The sequence below is a fragment of the Gopherus evgoodei genome, chromosome 17 (assembly GCF_007399415.2).
Source record: "Gopherus evgoodei ecotype Sinaloan lineage chromosome 17, rGopEvg1_v1.p, whole genome shotgun sequence".
In the NCBI taxonomy this organism is placed as follows: domain Eukaryota; kingdom Metazoa; phylum Chordata; order Testudines; family Testudinidae; genus Gopherus; species Gopherus evgoodei.
In genome coordinates, this window is record NC_044338.1 from 13,989,626 (window position 1) to 14,007,042 (window position 17,417).

Consider the following 17,417-nt stretch of genomic DNA (forward strand, 5'->3'; position numbering starts at 1 on the left):
CTAGCTCTTAATCTTCAAGAAAGAAAGAAATGATTGGGGAAAAAACTATTTTTCAGATGACCGTAGAAGGAAAAAAACCTAAGGACAATCATCTCTTGCATCAGTCTATCAGCACATACAACCCAAGGCCATTTACTGTTCAAAATGGACCTTAAAGCAATTTATTTGTTAACTGTTAAGTATAAGTTTACACAAGCCATTTAAACAGCTTGTTGAGCCATGTACAACACCCCTTTCACAAACACAATCACTCACCACTTGATGCATTCCTCTGTGTGCTCCTGACAAACATGCAGAGTGTTACTAGTCAAATCTAGCTTAGGCCTTGTCTACACTACAAAGTTGCAGCGCTGGTGAGGGGGTTACAGCGCTGCAACTTAGGATGTGTACACACCTGCAGGGCATTACCAGCGCTGCAACTCCCTGTTTGCAGCGCTGGCCGTACACCCGGTCGTGCCTCAGGTGTAGAGGATCCAGCGCTGGTGTTCAGGTGTAGACACTCACCAGTGTTTTTGTTGACCTCCGTGGAATAAGCAGGTATCCCAGCATACCTGAGGAAGCCTCTCTGGTAATTAAGCAAACTCCACTGCCCTCCAAGCAGGTCTCCTTCCCCGCGGTGTGCTCTGGCGTTCCCCAACCCCCCTCCAAGCAGGTCTCCTTCCCCGCGGTGTGCTCTGGCATTCCCCGACCCCCACTCCAAGCAGGTCTCCTTCCCTGCAGTGTGCTCTGGCGTTCCCCGACTCCCCCTCCAAGCAGGTATCCAGCCCCGCGGTGTGCTCTGGCGTTCCCCGACTCCCCCCTCCAAGCAGGTATCCAGCCCTGCGGTGTGCTCTGGCGTTCCCCGACCCCCACTCCAAGCAGGTCTCCTTCCCCACGGTGTGCTCTGGCGTTCTCCGATCCCCCCTCCAAGCAGGTCTCCTTCCCCGCGGTGTGCTCTGGCGTTCCCCGACCCCCCCTCCAAGCAGGTATCCAGCCCCACGGTGTGCTCTGGCGTTCTCCGACCCCCGCTCCAAGCAGGTCTCCTTCCCCGCGGTGTGTTCTGGCGTTCCCCGACCCCCCCTCCAAGCAGGTCTCCTTCCCCGCGGTGTGCAACAGCGCTGCAGCGTGGCCACATCTAACACCACTTGCAGCGCTGGTTGCTGTAAGTGTGGCCACTTTGCAGCGCTGGCCCTATACAGCTGTAACAACCAGCGCTGCAAAATTGTAGATGTAGACATACCCTTAGAAAACAGTTTGTTCCAGCAAATATATTTCACATGCAGCCTGATATTGAGGATATATCTATGCTACAGTGGCTGCAACAGCACTGCAGCTGTCGCACTGCAGTGTAGATACTTCCTATACGGATGGAAGGGGTTTTTCTATCACGGTAGGTAATCCACCATTCCATGAAATGGTAGCTAGGTCGGTGGAAGAATTCTTCCGTTCACTTAGCAGTATCTAGAGTGATAGCTGGCTCGACCTAACTACGTCACACAGGGTGTGAAATTTCTTACCCCTGAGCGATGCAGCTAGGTAGATCTAATTTTTAGATGTAGATCAGGCCTGAGTCAAGTTCTGCCTTCGGTTACTCAGGTGCAATCTCACTAAATAATGAGAGATTCATGAGAAGTTGAAAGTGTTCAGCACCTCTCAAGATTTGTCACTAGGACTCTAATCAATCAAAGCACTAACGTAGATGCTTAACGTTAAAAGACGCTTAAAATTAAGCACGTACTGAAATATCTTGCGGAACTGGGGCCTAAATAAGGACAAATATGGGAGCATTTACTCAGCTGTATTTAATAAGGACTTAATCCCCTGCATACTTCAGGACATGGTAGTATAGGTCTTTATAACATGAACTTTCTCTCATTTCTTATGTGCCTTGATGAGCAGTGAAATAGTTAACAATTTTGACATTTAAGATATCACTGGTATCTGAGTTAGCTCCCGTTGAAATAAATAGAGCTGTTCACACCTCAGAGCCTTTGTTTCAGGCTCTTCACATGCTTATTGTTGCTTCAGTTACATGTGGGTCACATTTAAGGGTTTCTTCACAACCATAATATCTAGAGACTTATTTCTTTTCCCTCTCTCTCTTTAAACAAAAGCTGAGGGCTCACCTACAAGTCCACACTAGAGGGGAGTAAATTCTTGTGAGTAGTAGGGTGTCACTGTCTGTGTGGACCTTGCTGGCGTGCAATAAAAATTCACTAGTACATGTTCATGTGGTACTGTTTCAAACAGTACTATGTTAATGTGCTTTAAGAACTTTCAGTGCATGTTAGCAGGATCCACGTGGGCCACTTAGCGAGCACTACAATTTACACCTCTAGTGCAGCATAAAACACAGCTTAGACAAGCCCTGAGACTCTGGTCTGGTCTGCACTACAGACTTCTGCCAGAATAGCTGTGTTGATCAGGGTGAGAAGAGGTGTGATCCCTGATGGATATAGCTATAGCAGCAGTAGCCTTTGTGTAGATGCAGTTATACTGGCAAAACTATGCCTTTACTGATATAGCTCGTTGGGGGTTAATCAGTATAGCTGTGTCCATACTGGGAACACTTTGCCAGTACAGTGTATCAGCATTCCTACACCAGTAAAGCATTCCTAGTGTAGACATACATGCTGGAGAGCAATAGGGAGATATGTCTTTACTACCTTCACTCCTTTTCCCACAGTTTGGGACATGCTAACATGAATAACCCCGTGGGCAGCCTGAATGAATATGTATTGTCGTGCTCTACGGGATTAATTTACATGAAAATCATATTACAAATATGCTGGTGCCGTGACAAGGCTAAAGAGCATTTCTGCTCAGGAGCATTTCTGTTCAGTTGACAACTGAAATAAAAAGCCAATTTGCTTTGGTTATTGGAACAACTTGTGAAGGTTTTTATAACTTCTCACTAAATCTGGTGACATTAAATGTATATTTTCAAACAGGGATGCTAAACTTTGAATTATAGCTGTAGGCCAGTTTGATGCTGGATCTATTTTTTTTGTTTAACTGGTGGTAGATTAATACAAAACAACACAAGTAATGGCCTCAAAATCAGGCTTTAAGTTAGGAGGGATATTACAATCCACAGAGTCCACTGAGAAGGAAGGTTAGATTCATTCATATGTCTAGGTTTACAGTTTACAGGTGAGTCTCATCTTACGCTGGGGTTACGTTCCGCTGTCAGCGCGTAAAGCGAAAATCATGTATAGTCAAAATTACATTGAGTGTAATGGCAGGTGGAATCACTCGCATTACAGGTACAGTATTTAAATTGGTATTTTTCTCTTTTTTTGTTTTGTTTTTGTTTTTGCTGACCGCGCATTTGTTAAATGCGCGTTGAGATGAGACTCGCCTGTACTTCAAATGTTCGGCATAAAAAAAGTATAACATATTAGGACAATAAAAGTGTTTCTCAAGAGACCTTTGGAGAAAGTCCTGGAATACATTCTTACTGGACAAAAGGTCATTTACCAAGCACTTGATAAAAAAATTAATTTAGGTTGTTAAGTAATGAGTCAGGCTGGTCATTAGACGCAAGCTAAACTATAAAGATAAAGCTAATTTAGGGCCCATTCCTAATCAGTACTTTTGAGCAGGACACAAGGTAAATCTGCAGTATGGAGGCCAATTGTGCAGTGCAGTTAGAGGAGGTGTTATTCCTTAATCAGTAACAAATAGCTGTTTGCAGTGCTGTTTGTAGCTGTGTTGGTCCCAGGATGTGAGAAAGACAAGGCAGATGAAGAAGAGCTCTGTGGAGGCTTGAAAGCATCTCTTTCATCAACAGAAGCTTGTCCAATGAAAGATATTACCTCACCCGTCTTGCCTCTGACAAATAGCTGATCATTTGCTTATCTTGCAGGAGAAGACTGTGGGTATGTCTACACTACCTGCCGGATTGGCGGGTAGTGATCGGTTTATCAGGGATCGATATATCGCATCTCATCTAGACGCAATATATCGATCCCCGAATGCACTCCTGTTGACTCCAGAACTCCACCAGAGCGAGCGGCGGTAGCGGAGTCGACACGGGGAGCCGCGGCTGTCGATCCTGCGTCATGAGGACGGGAGGTAAGTCGAAATAAGATACTTCGACTTCAGTTATGCTATTCATGTAGCTGAAGTTGCGTATCTTACATCGACCCCGCCCCCAAGTGTAGACCAGGCCTGGGCTGCCAAAGAGAGTGATCTTCCACTGGTGTGAAGGGGGCCAAGTCTCAAGAGTTGGCAAAAGAAGCACAGGCACATCTACACAGCAGATTGCTGGATGGGTCCAGGTTATTTTGATTTAATCACATACTAGCATTTAAAATATAAATACATTTAAAGGAAATACAGTGGGGGAAATCAATATTGTTCAGTATTTTCTTAAATCACATATGCATTGCAGCCATGTATGTTCCCTAATTCTGCTCTAGTGTGTAAAAGAGGAGTAACTTCACTGAGGTCGACAGCTATGCGGGTGTAAAACTGATGAAAGAGAGAAGAGAATCAGGCTCACATGCCCTGGTTTTCAAAAGGTATTTAGCCCCTTAAGTTCCACTGATTTCAATACTAGTTAGGAGCCTAAATATGTTTGAGGCTCTGGGCCCATAGTCCCTAGTCTGCAGTCTTAAAAGAACATTGTTGTGCTTTTCCAATTGAAATGAAATATATTTGTTAAGATAACAAATGCATGGCAAAGTATATTTAACTTACATAAAGAAAATAAAAGAGGAGGGGGAAAAATCTTGGGTAAACAATAAAACAATACAGCTTTATCTAATCTCAATAATTTATTGCTGCTTGTCTCTCTCTGTGTGTGTTTTACTGACAAAATAAAATAAATTGAATCAGCTCACACATGATAACATGTTCTTTCCTAACTCATACTAATTGCTTGCCTAATTGATGTTTGTTGAACTTTCTCCATTTCATTGAGTGATTAGGTACAAAGCTAACAGTTGACATCTGTAGGCGCTTAACTGGCGTCTGTAATTACTGTTAATGTTAAATAATTGTTAGTTAATTGGAGTGGTAACTGACTGAATAGAATCCAGATTGTGAAGCAAAGAGACCTAGTTAAATAAACATACATTTTCCGAGAAAACAACGGTTTATTACAGTGGAGTGACTAACAATAGTCTAGATACAGGACGTCGACGGGCCCTTTATGAAATTTTATGCCAGAGTCCAAGTTGGACTTCACTAATCTAGAAACTTTGTAATCAAAACACTCTATCTCAAAGAATTTTTCAATCTTATTTTGACTTGATTTTTGTGGTTTCTGTTATTTTGCAGTGCAATGCTGGTAAGTCCTTCTGAGAAAATCAAATAGAGCTTAATCTACAAAATAAATACTGGAGCCAGAATAGATAAAATTATGCTTTAGTAAACACTGCTATTTTGCTCACTGATACCAGATTAGTTTGACTTTGCTAAAATCAACAGTTTCAAATACATTCTTAAAAGAACAGGATCAGAAATTCAGAGAAAAGGAGTAGCTGATCGTTTTATTATGCTGTAAGTAAAAATGGGCACAGCCTCTTCAAATCACATTTGCAAATAATAATTTTAGGCACTCCAATAAAAAATATAATTGCTCACAGTTACTTGTATTGTATTTTTAAAGCTTAATCTGAGAAATTATAGCTAATTATAGCTACTCTCGCTTCCACATTTGGCTGCCCTAGCTCACTCTCCTGCCCTGGAGAACTCTCCTCTAGAACTTTAGCTGTGGAGAAAGGGCACAGCGTAATTGTGCATGGAGAGAGGATAGACTGAAAGTGTACAGAAGAGGCGGCGGCTGTGATTTGAGCATAGGAGGGAGGATGGCATGCAGGTGCAGAGGGGGACCTATGCTCCTTCACTAAGGGCACCAGAACAATTCACCATGTAAACTGCTGGCTGTGCCAATGCATCTGGCATTCAGTAGTGCAAAATGTATTAATGCTGATGGATATGAACTGTACAGATGCAACACAACGCACCAAGCTTCGTGTTCAGATAAAGCCTTCAGAACACAAAATAACGAACTCTCTTTTCTAGAAATTAGAGCAACAGGCAATCCCAAAACAAACACCCCCCTCACACACACACACACACACTTTTTTTAAAACTCTGAAGTTACACTGAAACAAAGCAGTCTTTCTCTTAGTCCAGTTGGCAGCACTGCCTCATTACAAGAAATGTGGGGTCTTCAAAACTGCAAACCTCATCAAATGGTTTGTGATTTTCAGCCTAGCCTCTCATGGACGGGATGGCAACATTTAATGTCCTGGATATGGCCTGCCAGATGAATTCACCTTCTAATTCTGCATTAGAACTCCTTTGTGACCCAAACCCCACAGACTCAATTTACAAACTCTCCTTTGGTCACAGTCCCATTTAGGGAGTGAGCCCTTTTCAGAAGCACAAAGAAAATGTTTCCAGGCAGGGAATTGCTTTTGCAGTTCAGTAATTCCTGGGTTTCTCTGGCCAACCAACTAGTTACTTTCCAAGGGCAGCAGAGCCACCACACACATAGCACAGGAGTAGTAGGCTGGGAATAGGCACGCCACCCACTGGTAGATATACAGAGATGTGAAGGTGGCAGCCAAAAACAGGAGGAGAAGGTGGTGGATGGGTGAGTAGGTTGGGGAGGATTTTTCCTGGTTCCTGAGAAGAGAGGGTAAAAGGCAGAGACAGGGGCTATCTGCCTGCCCAGTATGGGATATTGGTGTGGGATGGGATATTAGGTATGTTGAGATTGTGTGCATACTTTTTTGAATGTAGTGGTGAATCCCAATTACACTCTATACGGCAAAAGGGGCAACGTTGGTTCACCTGGAGAGAGAAGCATCTCTCCTCCACCACAGGAATGCCTGTGAACTGGATCAGGGAAGAGAAATATTTGCCTGTTTCACTTCCCTGTTTGCAAAAACAGAAGTGGCAGGGGGTCTTAAAGAAATGACATACCAAACAGACATACACAAGAAACAAGAATATGTGCCTGTTTTTCTGGAGGACAATCTCTCTCCAGAACAACCTAAAAAGCCAGAGCTTGCCGTGAGCCACATTTCAGCCACCACGGACAACTGGTAACCCACACCTATCTATCTACTTCATGCTGAGAGACTAAATATTTCTCTGACAGCTAGCTTTGGCATTAAGGCAGACGGATTCATAGAGTTTACATGAACATCCTGTAAACAATCTGAACATAAAAAGCTGCAACAGCTTAACCTGGCTCCTGATCAAAGAAAACTTCAGTACAGTGTACAGAATAAAACTTCAACAGTTTGAGAATCATTTTTTCCCCCTTCAGAAAAGGCTATTTTCTGGGGAGAGGGGTTAACATACACTGAATACAGAGCCAGTAGGAGAAATTGCCTGTTCCAGAACTGTGACTTTGAAGAGTGTCGTTTATCAGAAGATAATGGAACTTCATTACTCTGGGAAATTACACTACAAAATTTGGTTAAAAACATTCAGTACCTGGGCCAGGATTAATGATGTTGATGCTTTCAGACCTCAAAGGAAAGTTGATATGTCCTTTAAAAACACCTAAAGCAGTCGTCTCCAACCTTTTTACGCCCAAGATCACTTTTTGAATCTAAAGGCAACCCAGGATCTAGCCCGTACCTTCCCTGAGGCCCCGCCCCACTCACTCCGTCCCCTCCCTCCCACACCGTCGCTCACTCTCCTTCACCTTCACTCACTTTCACTGGGCTGGGGCAAGGATTGGGGTTTGGGAGGGGGTTTGGGTTCTGGGCTGGTGCTGATGGGTTTGCAGTGTGAGAGGGGACGAGGGGTGCAAGCTTTACAAGGGAGTTTGGGTGCAGGAGGGAGCTCTGGACTGGGGCAGAGTGCTGGGGTGCACGAGGGAATATGGGGTGCTGGCTCTGGGAGGGGACTCAGGGCTGGGGCTTGGGGTGCAGGAGAAAGTTTGCAGTTCTGGCTCAGAGGGTGCTCAGGGTTGGGGCAGGTTCAGGGAGCAGGCTCAGGGGTTGGGGCTCCCGCGGCTCCCATTTGGCGGCAGGCACAGAGAGGTTAAGGCAGGCTCCCTGCCTATCCTGGCCCTACACCACCCCTGGAAGGGGCCAACGTGCCCCTGAGGCCCCGGGGGGGGGGGGGAGGGGACTGGGAGCATGTGGCTCCATGTGTTGTCCCTCTCTGCAAGCACTGCCCCCACAGCTCTCCCAGTCAATGGGAGTTGCGGGGCTGGTGCATGCAGGCAGGAGCAACACGCAGAGAGAGACCTCTGCCCGCCCGCCCGCCCCTGGGGCTGCAGGGCTGCGCTGGCTGCTTTCGGGACCGGCATGGGGGCAGGGTAGGCAGGGAGTCTGCCTTAGCGGCAGCCCCACTACACCACTGGAGATCGCGATCGATTGGGAGATCCTCTAGGATTGATTAGTTGATCGCAATCGACCACTGACCTAAGGGCATATCCTGCAATGGATTTTTATACTCAGACATACTGATTGAAATAAACTAGGAGACCTACCAAAACATCACTAACATACTATAACCATGGACATACCTCTTAGTCTGCCAAATCCCAAATGAAAAAGCAGGTCTCATGGTTAATGCACTGGACTGGGACTCAGGAGATCTGAATTCAAGCCATAGCTCTACCACAAACTTCTTGTACGCCTTTGAGGAAATCATTTAATCTTTTTATACCCCCGTTTCCTATTTCCAAAATGGTACTTCCTTTCTTGTACCCTTTGGCTGTCTTGTTTATTTTGATTGTGAGTAACATTTTCAAAAGCAACTGTTACTTAACAGCAAATATTTACCCATATAACTCCCCAGTAGCGAATGAAGTGTCTAAATATCTTTTGAAGATCTGGACCTAGGAGCGTAAGTCCTATTTTCAGTGTCTTTCAGTGGAACTTAGATTACTAAATGTCTAAGTGACTTGAAAAATTTGCCCTAAGCTTTTTGCAGCAGGGACTGTGTCTTGCTGTGAGTCTGTACAGAGACTAGCACAAGGGCCTCTGGGTGCTACTGTAATACAATAACTAACCACATGATAATAAAAAGGAACACAGTATATGACAAAGACCCAAAATGAAGGACACCACCAATTAATAATTAAAATGCAGTGGGAGTCATTCCTTTTGTGCAAATAACTTTTTCTGTAGTATCAGTTTCACAATATTTTGTTTCTGATGCAAATAATTATAAAACAAACGTGAGAACACGCCATATGTGTGTGGCAGGCAGATAACTTTGAGGGATATTTGAGAAGCAGGCCAGGGATGTATGCTTGTCAGTTTGCCATACCTTGTCAGATTGTTCAATCAGCCAGGGGCTTTGAAGATTTTCGTCGCGGTTTACCAAATGCAAATTTGACCTTTCTTAGACTGATTTTTATTGCTTCTGGCAAAAGGAACACTGGACAAACCAGGGGAAGAGCTAGCTTTAAAGCAAACAGCCCACTTTGCAAAAAAAGAGAACTTGAACTTGAAATGCATCAAACTGACAGTTGTTTGACAGCCTAGTCAACCATCCATCCAGCAGACACTCAGAGGACAGACTAACAACAAACCACAGCCCATAATGAGAATCCCAGCACCTGTCTAGAAGCAATTATTGACATTATCTCTAAACAGTGGATCTTTTTGAGATTGTTTTCCTGATATTTAGCAGTTTGAATGTTAATCCCTTTAACAAAACTGTCCCCCATGCTTTTTCCATCCTCTTCCCCTTAATCTCTTTCTTCCAGCGGGGGAAAAGAACCCACCCAAAACAAAATGAAACCAGTCAGCCTAGTTTTCCAGCACCTGGATTTGCACTGATTCTCTCTCTTGTCATTCATGTTGCCAACAGGAATTAGCATATGGCTTGAAGGGGAAACTCAGGAGGAGAAAAGAAAGATGCCATTTTGATGGAAATAAGGGGGCAAAGGAATAATCTACCATCAACTAAAAAGCTTATTTGTGTATGGTTTCCCAAGCAAAGCTTCGAAAAGCCTATGTTGATTTTAGGCTACACAAAGAAACCCTAATCCTTTCAAGGGAACTAAATCACCAAAGAAAAGTACCTCCGAAGAAAAGGTTCCCTGTCAAGCATGGTTATTCACAACCTAATAGATGCCACAAATCAAACTGGGTAAGTAAACTAAAATAAGAATGTGGGCAATGTGTTTGATTCTAAAAAGAAAACGAAAGGAAGAGGAACAGGGGCCGAGTCTTCATCAATCACTTTTCATCCTTCAATTGAAGAGATCCCTTCAGCCTAGTTACAGGCTATCAGTCAGGAATGTTGATTCACTGGATAGGCTTCTATTCTATTCTGGCTCAGCCCCAAGAAAGGACTACACAAATTCCAAAGCTTTTTACAGCAAATTAGCCAAATAAAGGGGCAGTCACATGTAGTTTGGGGGTCTGGGGTCCCTGAACACACAAGTCATCTTTTTTTTTTTTTTTGGTGACCTATTTTTTCCAGGGAGGAGGAAGGACGGCTGTAAATACAAATGTAAATAGAACAGCTAATATAAATTTGCCAAGCTGAATAAGCTATTTCGACCCAAAAAACTCGACCCCTTCAGATTGTCCTTCAAAAGGATGTTAATACATAAAACATAAATACCGATCCATAAGGCAACTAAAAATAGATATAATTCAATATTCATCAAAGTAATTTCAGAAGCAGTGTATCAGCATGGGAATCCCAAATATAAGGGGCTGCTTAATGCTCTCAGCTACACCTCTAGCAGCTCCATGGAATCAAAAGGTACAGAAATTGGCAGGATGTGGCATTTTTCACATTAAAAAATGATCCAATAGGACAAACCAAACCAAACCAACCAACCAAACCAAAAAAGCTTTATGTGATAAACACACAGGACAAGTCACCATCCAAATTATTCACCTAGACAACAGAAAAAGCTTAAGTTCCAATTTAATCAAGCCTGTATTTTCTACTCAAACCTTGCTCCAGTGCATCAATGAAATTATAATTTAAGATAGTATGAGATTAGAGCTGAAAGCACACACCTTCTTAGTAAGCAATAATCACGCACTGCCACTAAACAGGTGTTATGGGGGGAGGGGGGTTGAGAGAAAAGATCAGATAGATTTTATGTAATTTAAAGCCTTTGAACTATACACCTTGGCACAGCTAGTGATTCAAAACACTCTCCCCACCCTGCCCTGAAGAAGAAAAGCGCCCCACATTATTTTCAACAATGCTGCTTCAAATATGCACCGCACAGAAGCCCACTGACACTGATTTAAGGCAACTATGCCTTTAATGTACTGTTAAATCATTAGCCACTCCCTCTTTATATTGCTGTTTGGGAGATATGAATGGGATATTGCATATTTAAATGTGGCCCTCTATATCGTTTATTAACTTTACAGAAAGCATACGGCACAGCAAGCCATGGTTTATTACTATTATCCTGTGAATACTAAATGCTGGCTGGTTATTATTGTCAGCAGTACAAATTGGCTATTCATAATTCCATGTCTATCATGTAGCTGATGAGTAACAATCATGCTAAAACATTTTGAAAACTGTTACCGTTATTTAAATTAGCTTAAATTAAAGCCATTTGTAAAATAAATTATTCCCTAATATTGTTATTTAAATTAATTCTGACCAGGCAGGCAATGCATTATTTAAATTCTTTATTTTATATTGCTTTCGCAAAGCAATTATGAAGCATATAGAACATGTCTGAAACCAAGGGAAACATAAAAAGCAGTAGCAAGCTGATTGCTACATTCCTGCATGACAAGTTACATTTTATCTCAAACTGAAATTGCCATGAAAAGAAATGCATGTAGAAAAACATATATGCTTATGGTGGGGATTGCAGTCTTACCTTTATTTGTAACAGTGTTGAATAGTTTTTCAGAGCTGACATCAGATGCCTGAAATACCAATGAAAAAGAAGGTACATTATATATTATTAAAATATGTGTATGTATATTTATATACCTTAGAAAAACCAAAAACAGGCTGACAAAACAAGAAAGCTCATGAAAGCTGCAGCTCTAGAAAAAAGCATCCATAAGATGGTGCTATTTGGCTGTGTTTCACTATCTTGCAGTGCAGATATTTATTTGGAAAGATTCTAGTTAATAAATTAAAAAATTATTTCTTATTCAACATCTTAGCTGCACACAAAATATAATATGATACATACGGCAACCCAACGTGTTCTGACAATGATTTTGCAGCCTAGGACAGATACCATAATTTTGAATTACTCATTCCAGTCTCATGTGTTTGCAGTTCTGCGCGTTTCTTTCTTTTAAAGAATTCTTCTTTTAAGACCCAGTGTATTTATCATTTCATTTTAGCATTTCGGATTAGGCCAGTGTTTGTCTGACTTGCTATAACGTGCTGTTTATTAAACAAAACATGATTTATGTTTAACATAAATATCTCAGCATTGGACTCACTTTGGTCAAAATCATCTAGACACTACTCACTCTGCATAATCTGATAACTAGTTTGTATTTTTCCATCATACCAGCATTACCTTTGCTTTTTGTGAAAAAATACCCATTTCTTAATTATTGCTACAATTTTCACATCAGTAGGCTATTTTTAATCAATAAAACAGAAACCTTATTTAAATGTCATTTAAAACAACTGTGGACCTCTGTTCCAAAGATTAAATGTTGAAGACTCAGCCAAGGGAAAATGTCCCTGAAAAGGTTCTGCTTAGCAAACAACTTACTTCTCTAAAATGGAAAAGTTCAAGTCTATGTGTCTGTTGTGCATGTGTATACATATAGAGTATACACCTAAATACATCCCCCACGTAAAGCCTAAATCTATACCGTATCTGAATTTACAGAGTACACACAAAATAAAGCTATTAAAATTTAACCATATTTCAGGATAATAAGCTTTTTGACATTCTATAAAATTAAATGTGCTTATTAACAAAATATTCTATTACGGGCATGGAGAAAATACAGATTGCAAAATCTGTAAAGTATTTTTAGTTTCTTGGTGTTTGGCTCTGATACAGCATTGTTTTCCATTTGCATTCAGTGAACAAAGCTTATAAACATCCTGTACTTAGACAGCAAATAATTATCCATATATACTTAAATCAGGAGGTCATTTCTGAAGTTGTGTCTAGCAAAATGAATTTATTAGACATATATTATATTACACAATACATTGTATATAAACTGCTCTATATATAGGCATATATATAGATCTATACAGAAAGATATACAGACACAAAAATCAGTTTATATAAAATGTATTATAATATAACAACACACGTAGGTATATATTAATTGAATATCAAGTTAAAGCATCTTTTTTATATTCTTATCTGTTAAAAATTGCTCAATTTGCTCCCAATTCTAAATGGATTTTGTCAGATTAGTGTTGTATGTATTATTTAAAAGCTAAGCTAGGATACTTCTTTCTGATTAGATACCGTGTAAACACTGGATTTATTATCCAGTGATGGATTTATTATTCAGTGATGCCCTTCTTTAAATTAATGAAAATATGGGATTAAAGTACAAATTGAAGAGATCAAGGAAGCCATGCTTTTTAAAGAACAATTGGACATTATTCCAACAAATTAGGAGATTTCTCCTTACTTTCATAAACATGCCAATCATCCTGTTCTTTATTTAAAAACAATAGCCTTTCAGCCTGGATTTCATCCGCAACTGTCTTTCTAAATTGTTTCCCCTTAAAAGTCAAGTTCTTCCAAATCATCCTGCTTTTGAAAAAAATCAAGCCTGAACTACTTTTATTGTAAAAAATTGCTTATAGCTTTTGAAATTCTTTTATTCCAGCATTTCAAAATGAAATAGCCTAGAAAATGTGTGTGCTTCCTAATCACTCCCCACCCCCTCACAATGAAAAAAGAGGGAAATATTTTTTTTTAAAGCTTGATCTTTTGGTGGGGGGGGGGGAGAGAGACTTTTTTCCAAGCTCAGAATATCCAGGTGACAATTTTTTCCACTCCATTGCAAAACACAAGGAACACCGCTGTGAAGTCTGTCTGTGACATTTGTTAGACCTAATGTGGTACATATTACATTCTGCATGAACAACCTTTACACCTCAACCCAAATTAGGGATGTGATTATTAGCACAGCTATACAATAAATTAAAGACAATTTTACAAAGACAGAGGTTGCTGGAAAGTGAGTGCCTCTGTTGCCTTATTAACTGCATTGTTGAATCTGACAGCATCAACTCAAAAAAGAAAAGCAAAACAAAAACCCATCAACACTGCATGTGTTATGATGCAAATGGTCAGTAACCACCTGCTTAGCGTGAACAGCAAGTTAGAACTTTGTTTATAAATATGAAGCTTCATTAAGGTTGACAGCAAAGTACACAACTAACAGTAAAAAAAAAAAAGTCACCAAACATGATTCAATAATTAATTCCTATACAATTATTACTTTCTTTACAATTATTAATCAGCCCAATCAAGTGACATCTATACCTCACAAAACCAAAACATTTTCAAAAAGCCTTCAATGCGAACGCAAAAAACCCACTAAAATACAATGCCTGTAAGTGTTCTTGACTTAAAATCTCTTGCACGTCGGCAATGAAAATCTATTGGCAGCAAACGATAGAGTGTTTTTACGTTAGTGGCTGATGATCTGAGGAAGTACGTTGTCAGACCTGGATTTTTTAAGAAATGGAGACTGACTGGGATATTGGAGACTTTTCCTTTCCAGGAGACAGGAGAAAATGTGTGTTCGTTCACTACCATCCCGATGATTTCCACTGCTCAAGTCCTAGCCGAGTCGCTAATGGACAGACACCGTACCTGGAGGTGTCACCACATTTCTGGAAACCCGTGTGAGCCTGTGTACAGAACATGCACGGTGCTAGTACAACGTCTTCTTTCTTTTCACCATCATCCTCTAGCCTGTCTTGGAGAGTGCGAGAAACGATGCTGAAGCTGATTATAAACCGCCCTATTTGTACTTTGCTTATTTCAGTTCCCAAGCAGAGCTTGGTCCTTCACAACACGAATGGCAGGAGTCAGCAATCTCTGGGCCAAAAAAAAAAAAAAAAGCCATAACGAATAATCTTCTACCCCCATCCCAAACCGTGTCCTGCCCAGACAGAGAGGCTGGCCGCCTTCTCAGCACAGAGGCTGCTTATGAAGCACTTGCAAAGACAACAACTCTTACAGGAGATACTTTCGCACCCCTCGCCCCTGTCCGCCCCACGGGGGTTACATCCATGGGCCGAGGCTGCTCCGCAGTAGCGCGGAGGCATTTGCCGTTTTCTCCCCCTGCATGCACAGCCCGTTAGCTGGGTGCGTGGAAACGGAACTGCAGCCCCAAGCCCTCACTCTCATGTTCCCACGGCGCGATCTCTTCTCAGCGGTTGTCCCCAGAACTTGGGGCACCTTCCCCCCAATTCCCCGTCTCCGATCACCACCTCTCTCACACACACTAACTCCACCAAATGTCAACAGTGAGGAACGAGCCAAAGGCTTTAGACTCAGGAACCACAGACCTGTCAACAGCCCCCCCCCCCCCACATCCAACCCGGGTCTGGACCTAGAGAGCAGCATCCCCAAATCCGGCCCAAGTGCAAACCACCCACCCATGGTGCTTGTCATTTATAGGCGTCCGTGACGGGCGCGCCCCAACAGTCCTGTCCCCCCACACCATGAGGGAGCGCAAAGCAGGGATCCCCGAGGCAAAGGGGATATGAAAGGGATCCACGCGCCCCTTCCGTCAACTTGTGCCAGTTCAGTTTTGGGGGCGAACAAAACATGTTTGTTAAGAGCAGGATCCAGATTGGGGCGAATCTAAAATTGCACATGCTTGAACTGCCCAGCCACCCTGAGTCCTGTCCCAGAGGGTCCCACATCCTGCTGGGAGGGTGGGGTCGGAACAGAGGTGGTGACTGTGGACAGAGGACCCCCTCTAACCACACAGAGAACACCCCCCCTCTCCACACACCCCTCTCCACCCGAAGGAAGGGGATCAACACATCCCCAATAACACCAACTGCGGGCAATACACTTCGCCATTAAAACAGGCTTCGAACCGGTGCAACCTCCCCCCCAGGCTGTCAGATCTCAACCAGGTCCAACCCTCCCAGCGGAGAGTGGAAGATGCAAAGTGGGGGGGAGGGGGGCATTTACCTGATCGCAAAGGGTAAAGAGCTACTGACAGCCCTAAGTTCATTTCTGGTGCGTGTGTGTGTGAGAACGCGCGTGCTCCGGGCTCCAGCGAACTCCGATCCAACTGGGCTTTTAAAAAAAAAAAAGTCTCCAAGCGACACCCAAACTAATCCTTCAAAGGCCAATTCCTTCCAGGTGGGGACCCCAAACCACGCAGCCAGCCATCCTTGCTGGAGAGCGAGAGAAGAGCGCAGCGCAGCCCCCCTCTCCTGGCAAGATGGTTCCCAGGGAGGAGAGAGAGAGGGGGTGGGTAGGTGTGAGCGGGTGCGGGGAAAGCAGCAGCAGCCGCGGAAAGCTAATCAAGCAGCAGCGGCAGCAGGACAAAGAAAACCATGTGCAGCAGCAGCGGCAGCAAGCCGGGGGGCAGCGCTCCAACCTGCGCCCGGTGCCCCGGAAAGGAGGCGCTTGGAGGAGCTCCGGATCCCAGGCGCTCCCGCACCCCGGACTCTCACACACCTCCCTGGGCTGGGGAGCAGCGCGGGGGCTCCAGCGGCGGCTGGGGGTGTCTGTTTTTTCGAAGTCTTTGGATTCGTGCCCCCCTCTTCGGAGACAAAGCGGCCCCCCCCGCGCCTCGCTCTCCGGCTCCAGGTTCAAGTGAATTCCATTGGAAACAGCGGCTCAGGGGGGTGACATCCGCCCAGCCCGGGGCTCCTTCCCGGCCACGCGGCTCTACACCCGGTAATCCGGAGCCGGAGGCGAGCCCCAGGCGCTGCGCCGCACAAAAGGCGGCTCCCGAGCGCCCCTCGAGCTCCTGCCGAAGGGCTCCCGGCGAGCGGCCGCATAGGCACCTCTCCCAGTGCCGCCCCAGCGCACGGGCTCGCCCCCCTCGCCGTGTCTAGCTGGGAGCGCTCCACATTCAGAGACTCCGCCGCCTTCCGAGAGGGACTTCCCACCCGGCCTCTGCTCCTCCCCTCCCGCCGGCCGGCCCGCCCTGCTCCCCCACCAGCCTGCCATACAGCGCTGGCCGGGGCGCCTCCTCCTGACCTCGCTGCGCTCTGCCCCACTGCGCCCCAGCCTGACCTCCCTGTGCTGGCCCACGAGGGTTAAACTCACCTGCTCCTGCCCTGTCCTACCTACACAGCAGCCTGACAGCCCCTGCTCAACTGCCCCCCACTATCCCGACTCCTGCACTTACCTACCTAACGCTTTGTACTATCTTGTAGCTGTTGAGGAGCAGCTCCCATGGGTGGCTTTCTTAACACTGAGGGCAGGTGCATATCTGGTGCCAGGGTGACTGTTTCTGCAGTAAGTGAAGCTGGATCTGATGCATGTTCGGACTACAGGGCTCAAACGCCAGAGAAGAGTTGCA

At 44.0% G+C, this 17,417-nt stretch overlaps 1 protein-coding gene across 7 annotated transcripts in view; it reads right to left on the reverse strand.

Moving 5' to 3' along the window:
- The window catches only part of AUTS2 (activator of transcription and developmental regulator AUTS2), a 952,757-nt gene that overhangs the window by 73,243 nt on the left and 862,097 nt on the right, over positions 1 to 17,417 (reverse strand). For all 7 annotated transcript variants that reach the window (XM_030536818.1, XM_030536821.1, XM_030536819.1 and 4 more), the window contains one exon: positions 11,783 to 11,831. In XM_030536818.1, coding sequence (XP_030392678.1) covers positions 11,783 to 11,831 — 49 coding nt within the window. The remainder of the gene's footprint in view (positions 1 to 11,782; positions 11,832 to 17,417) is intronic.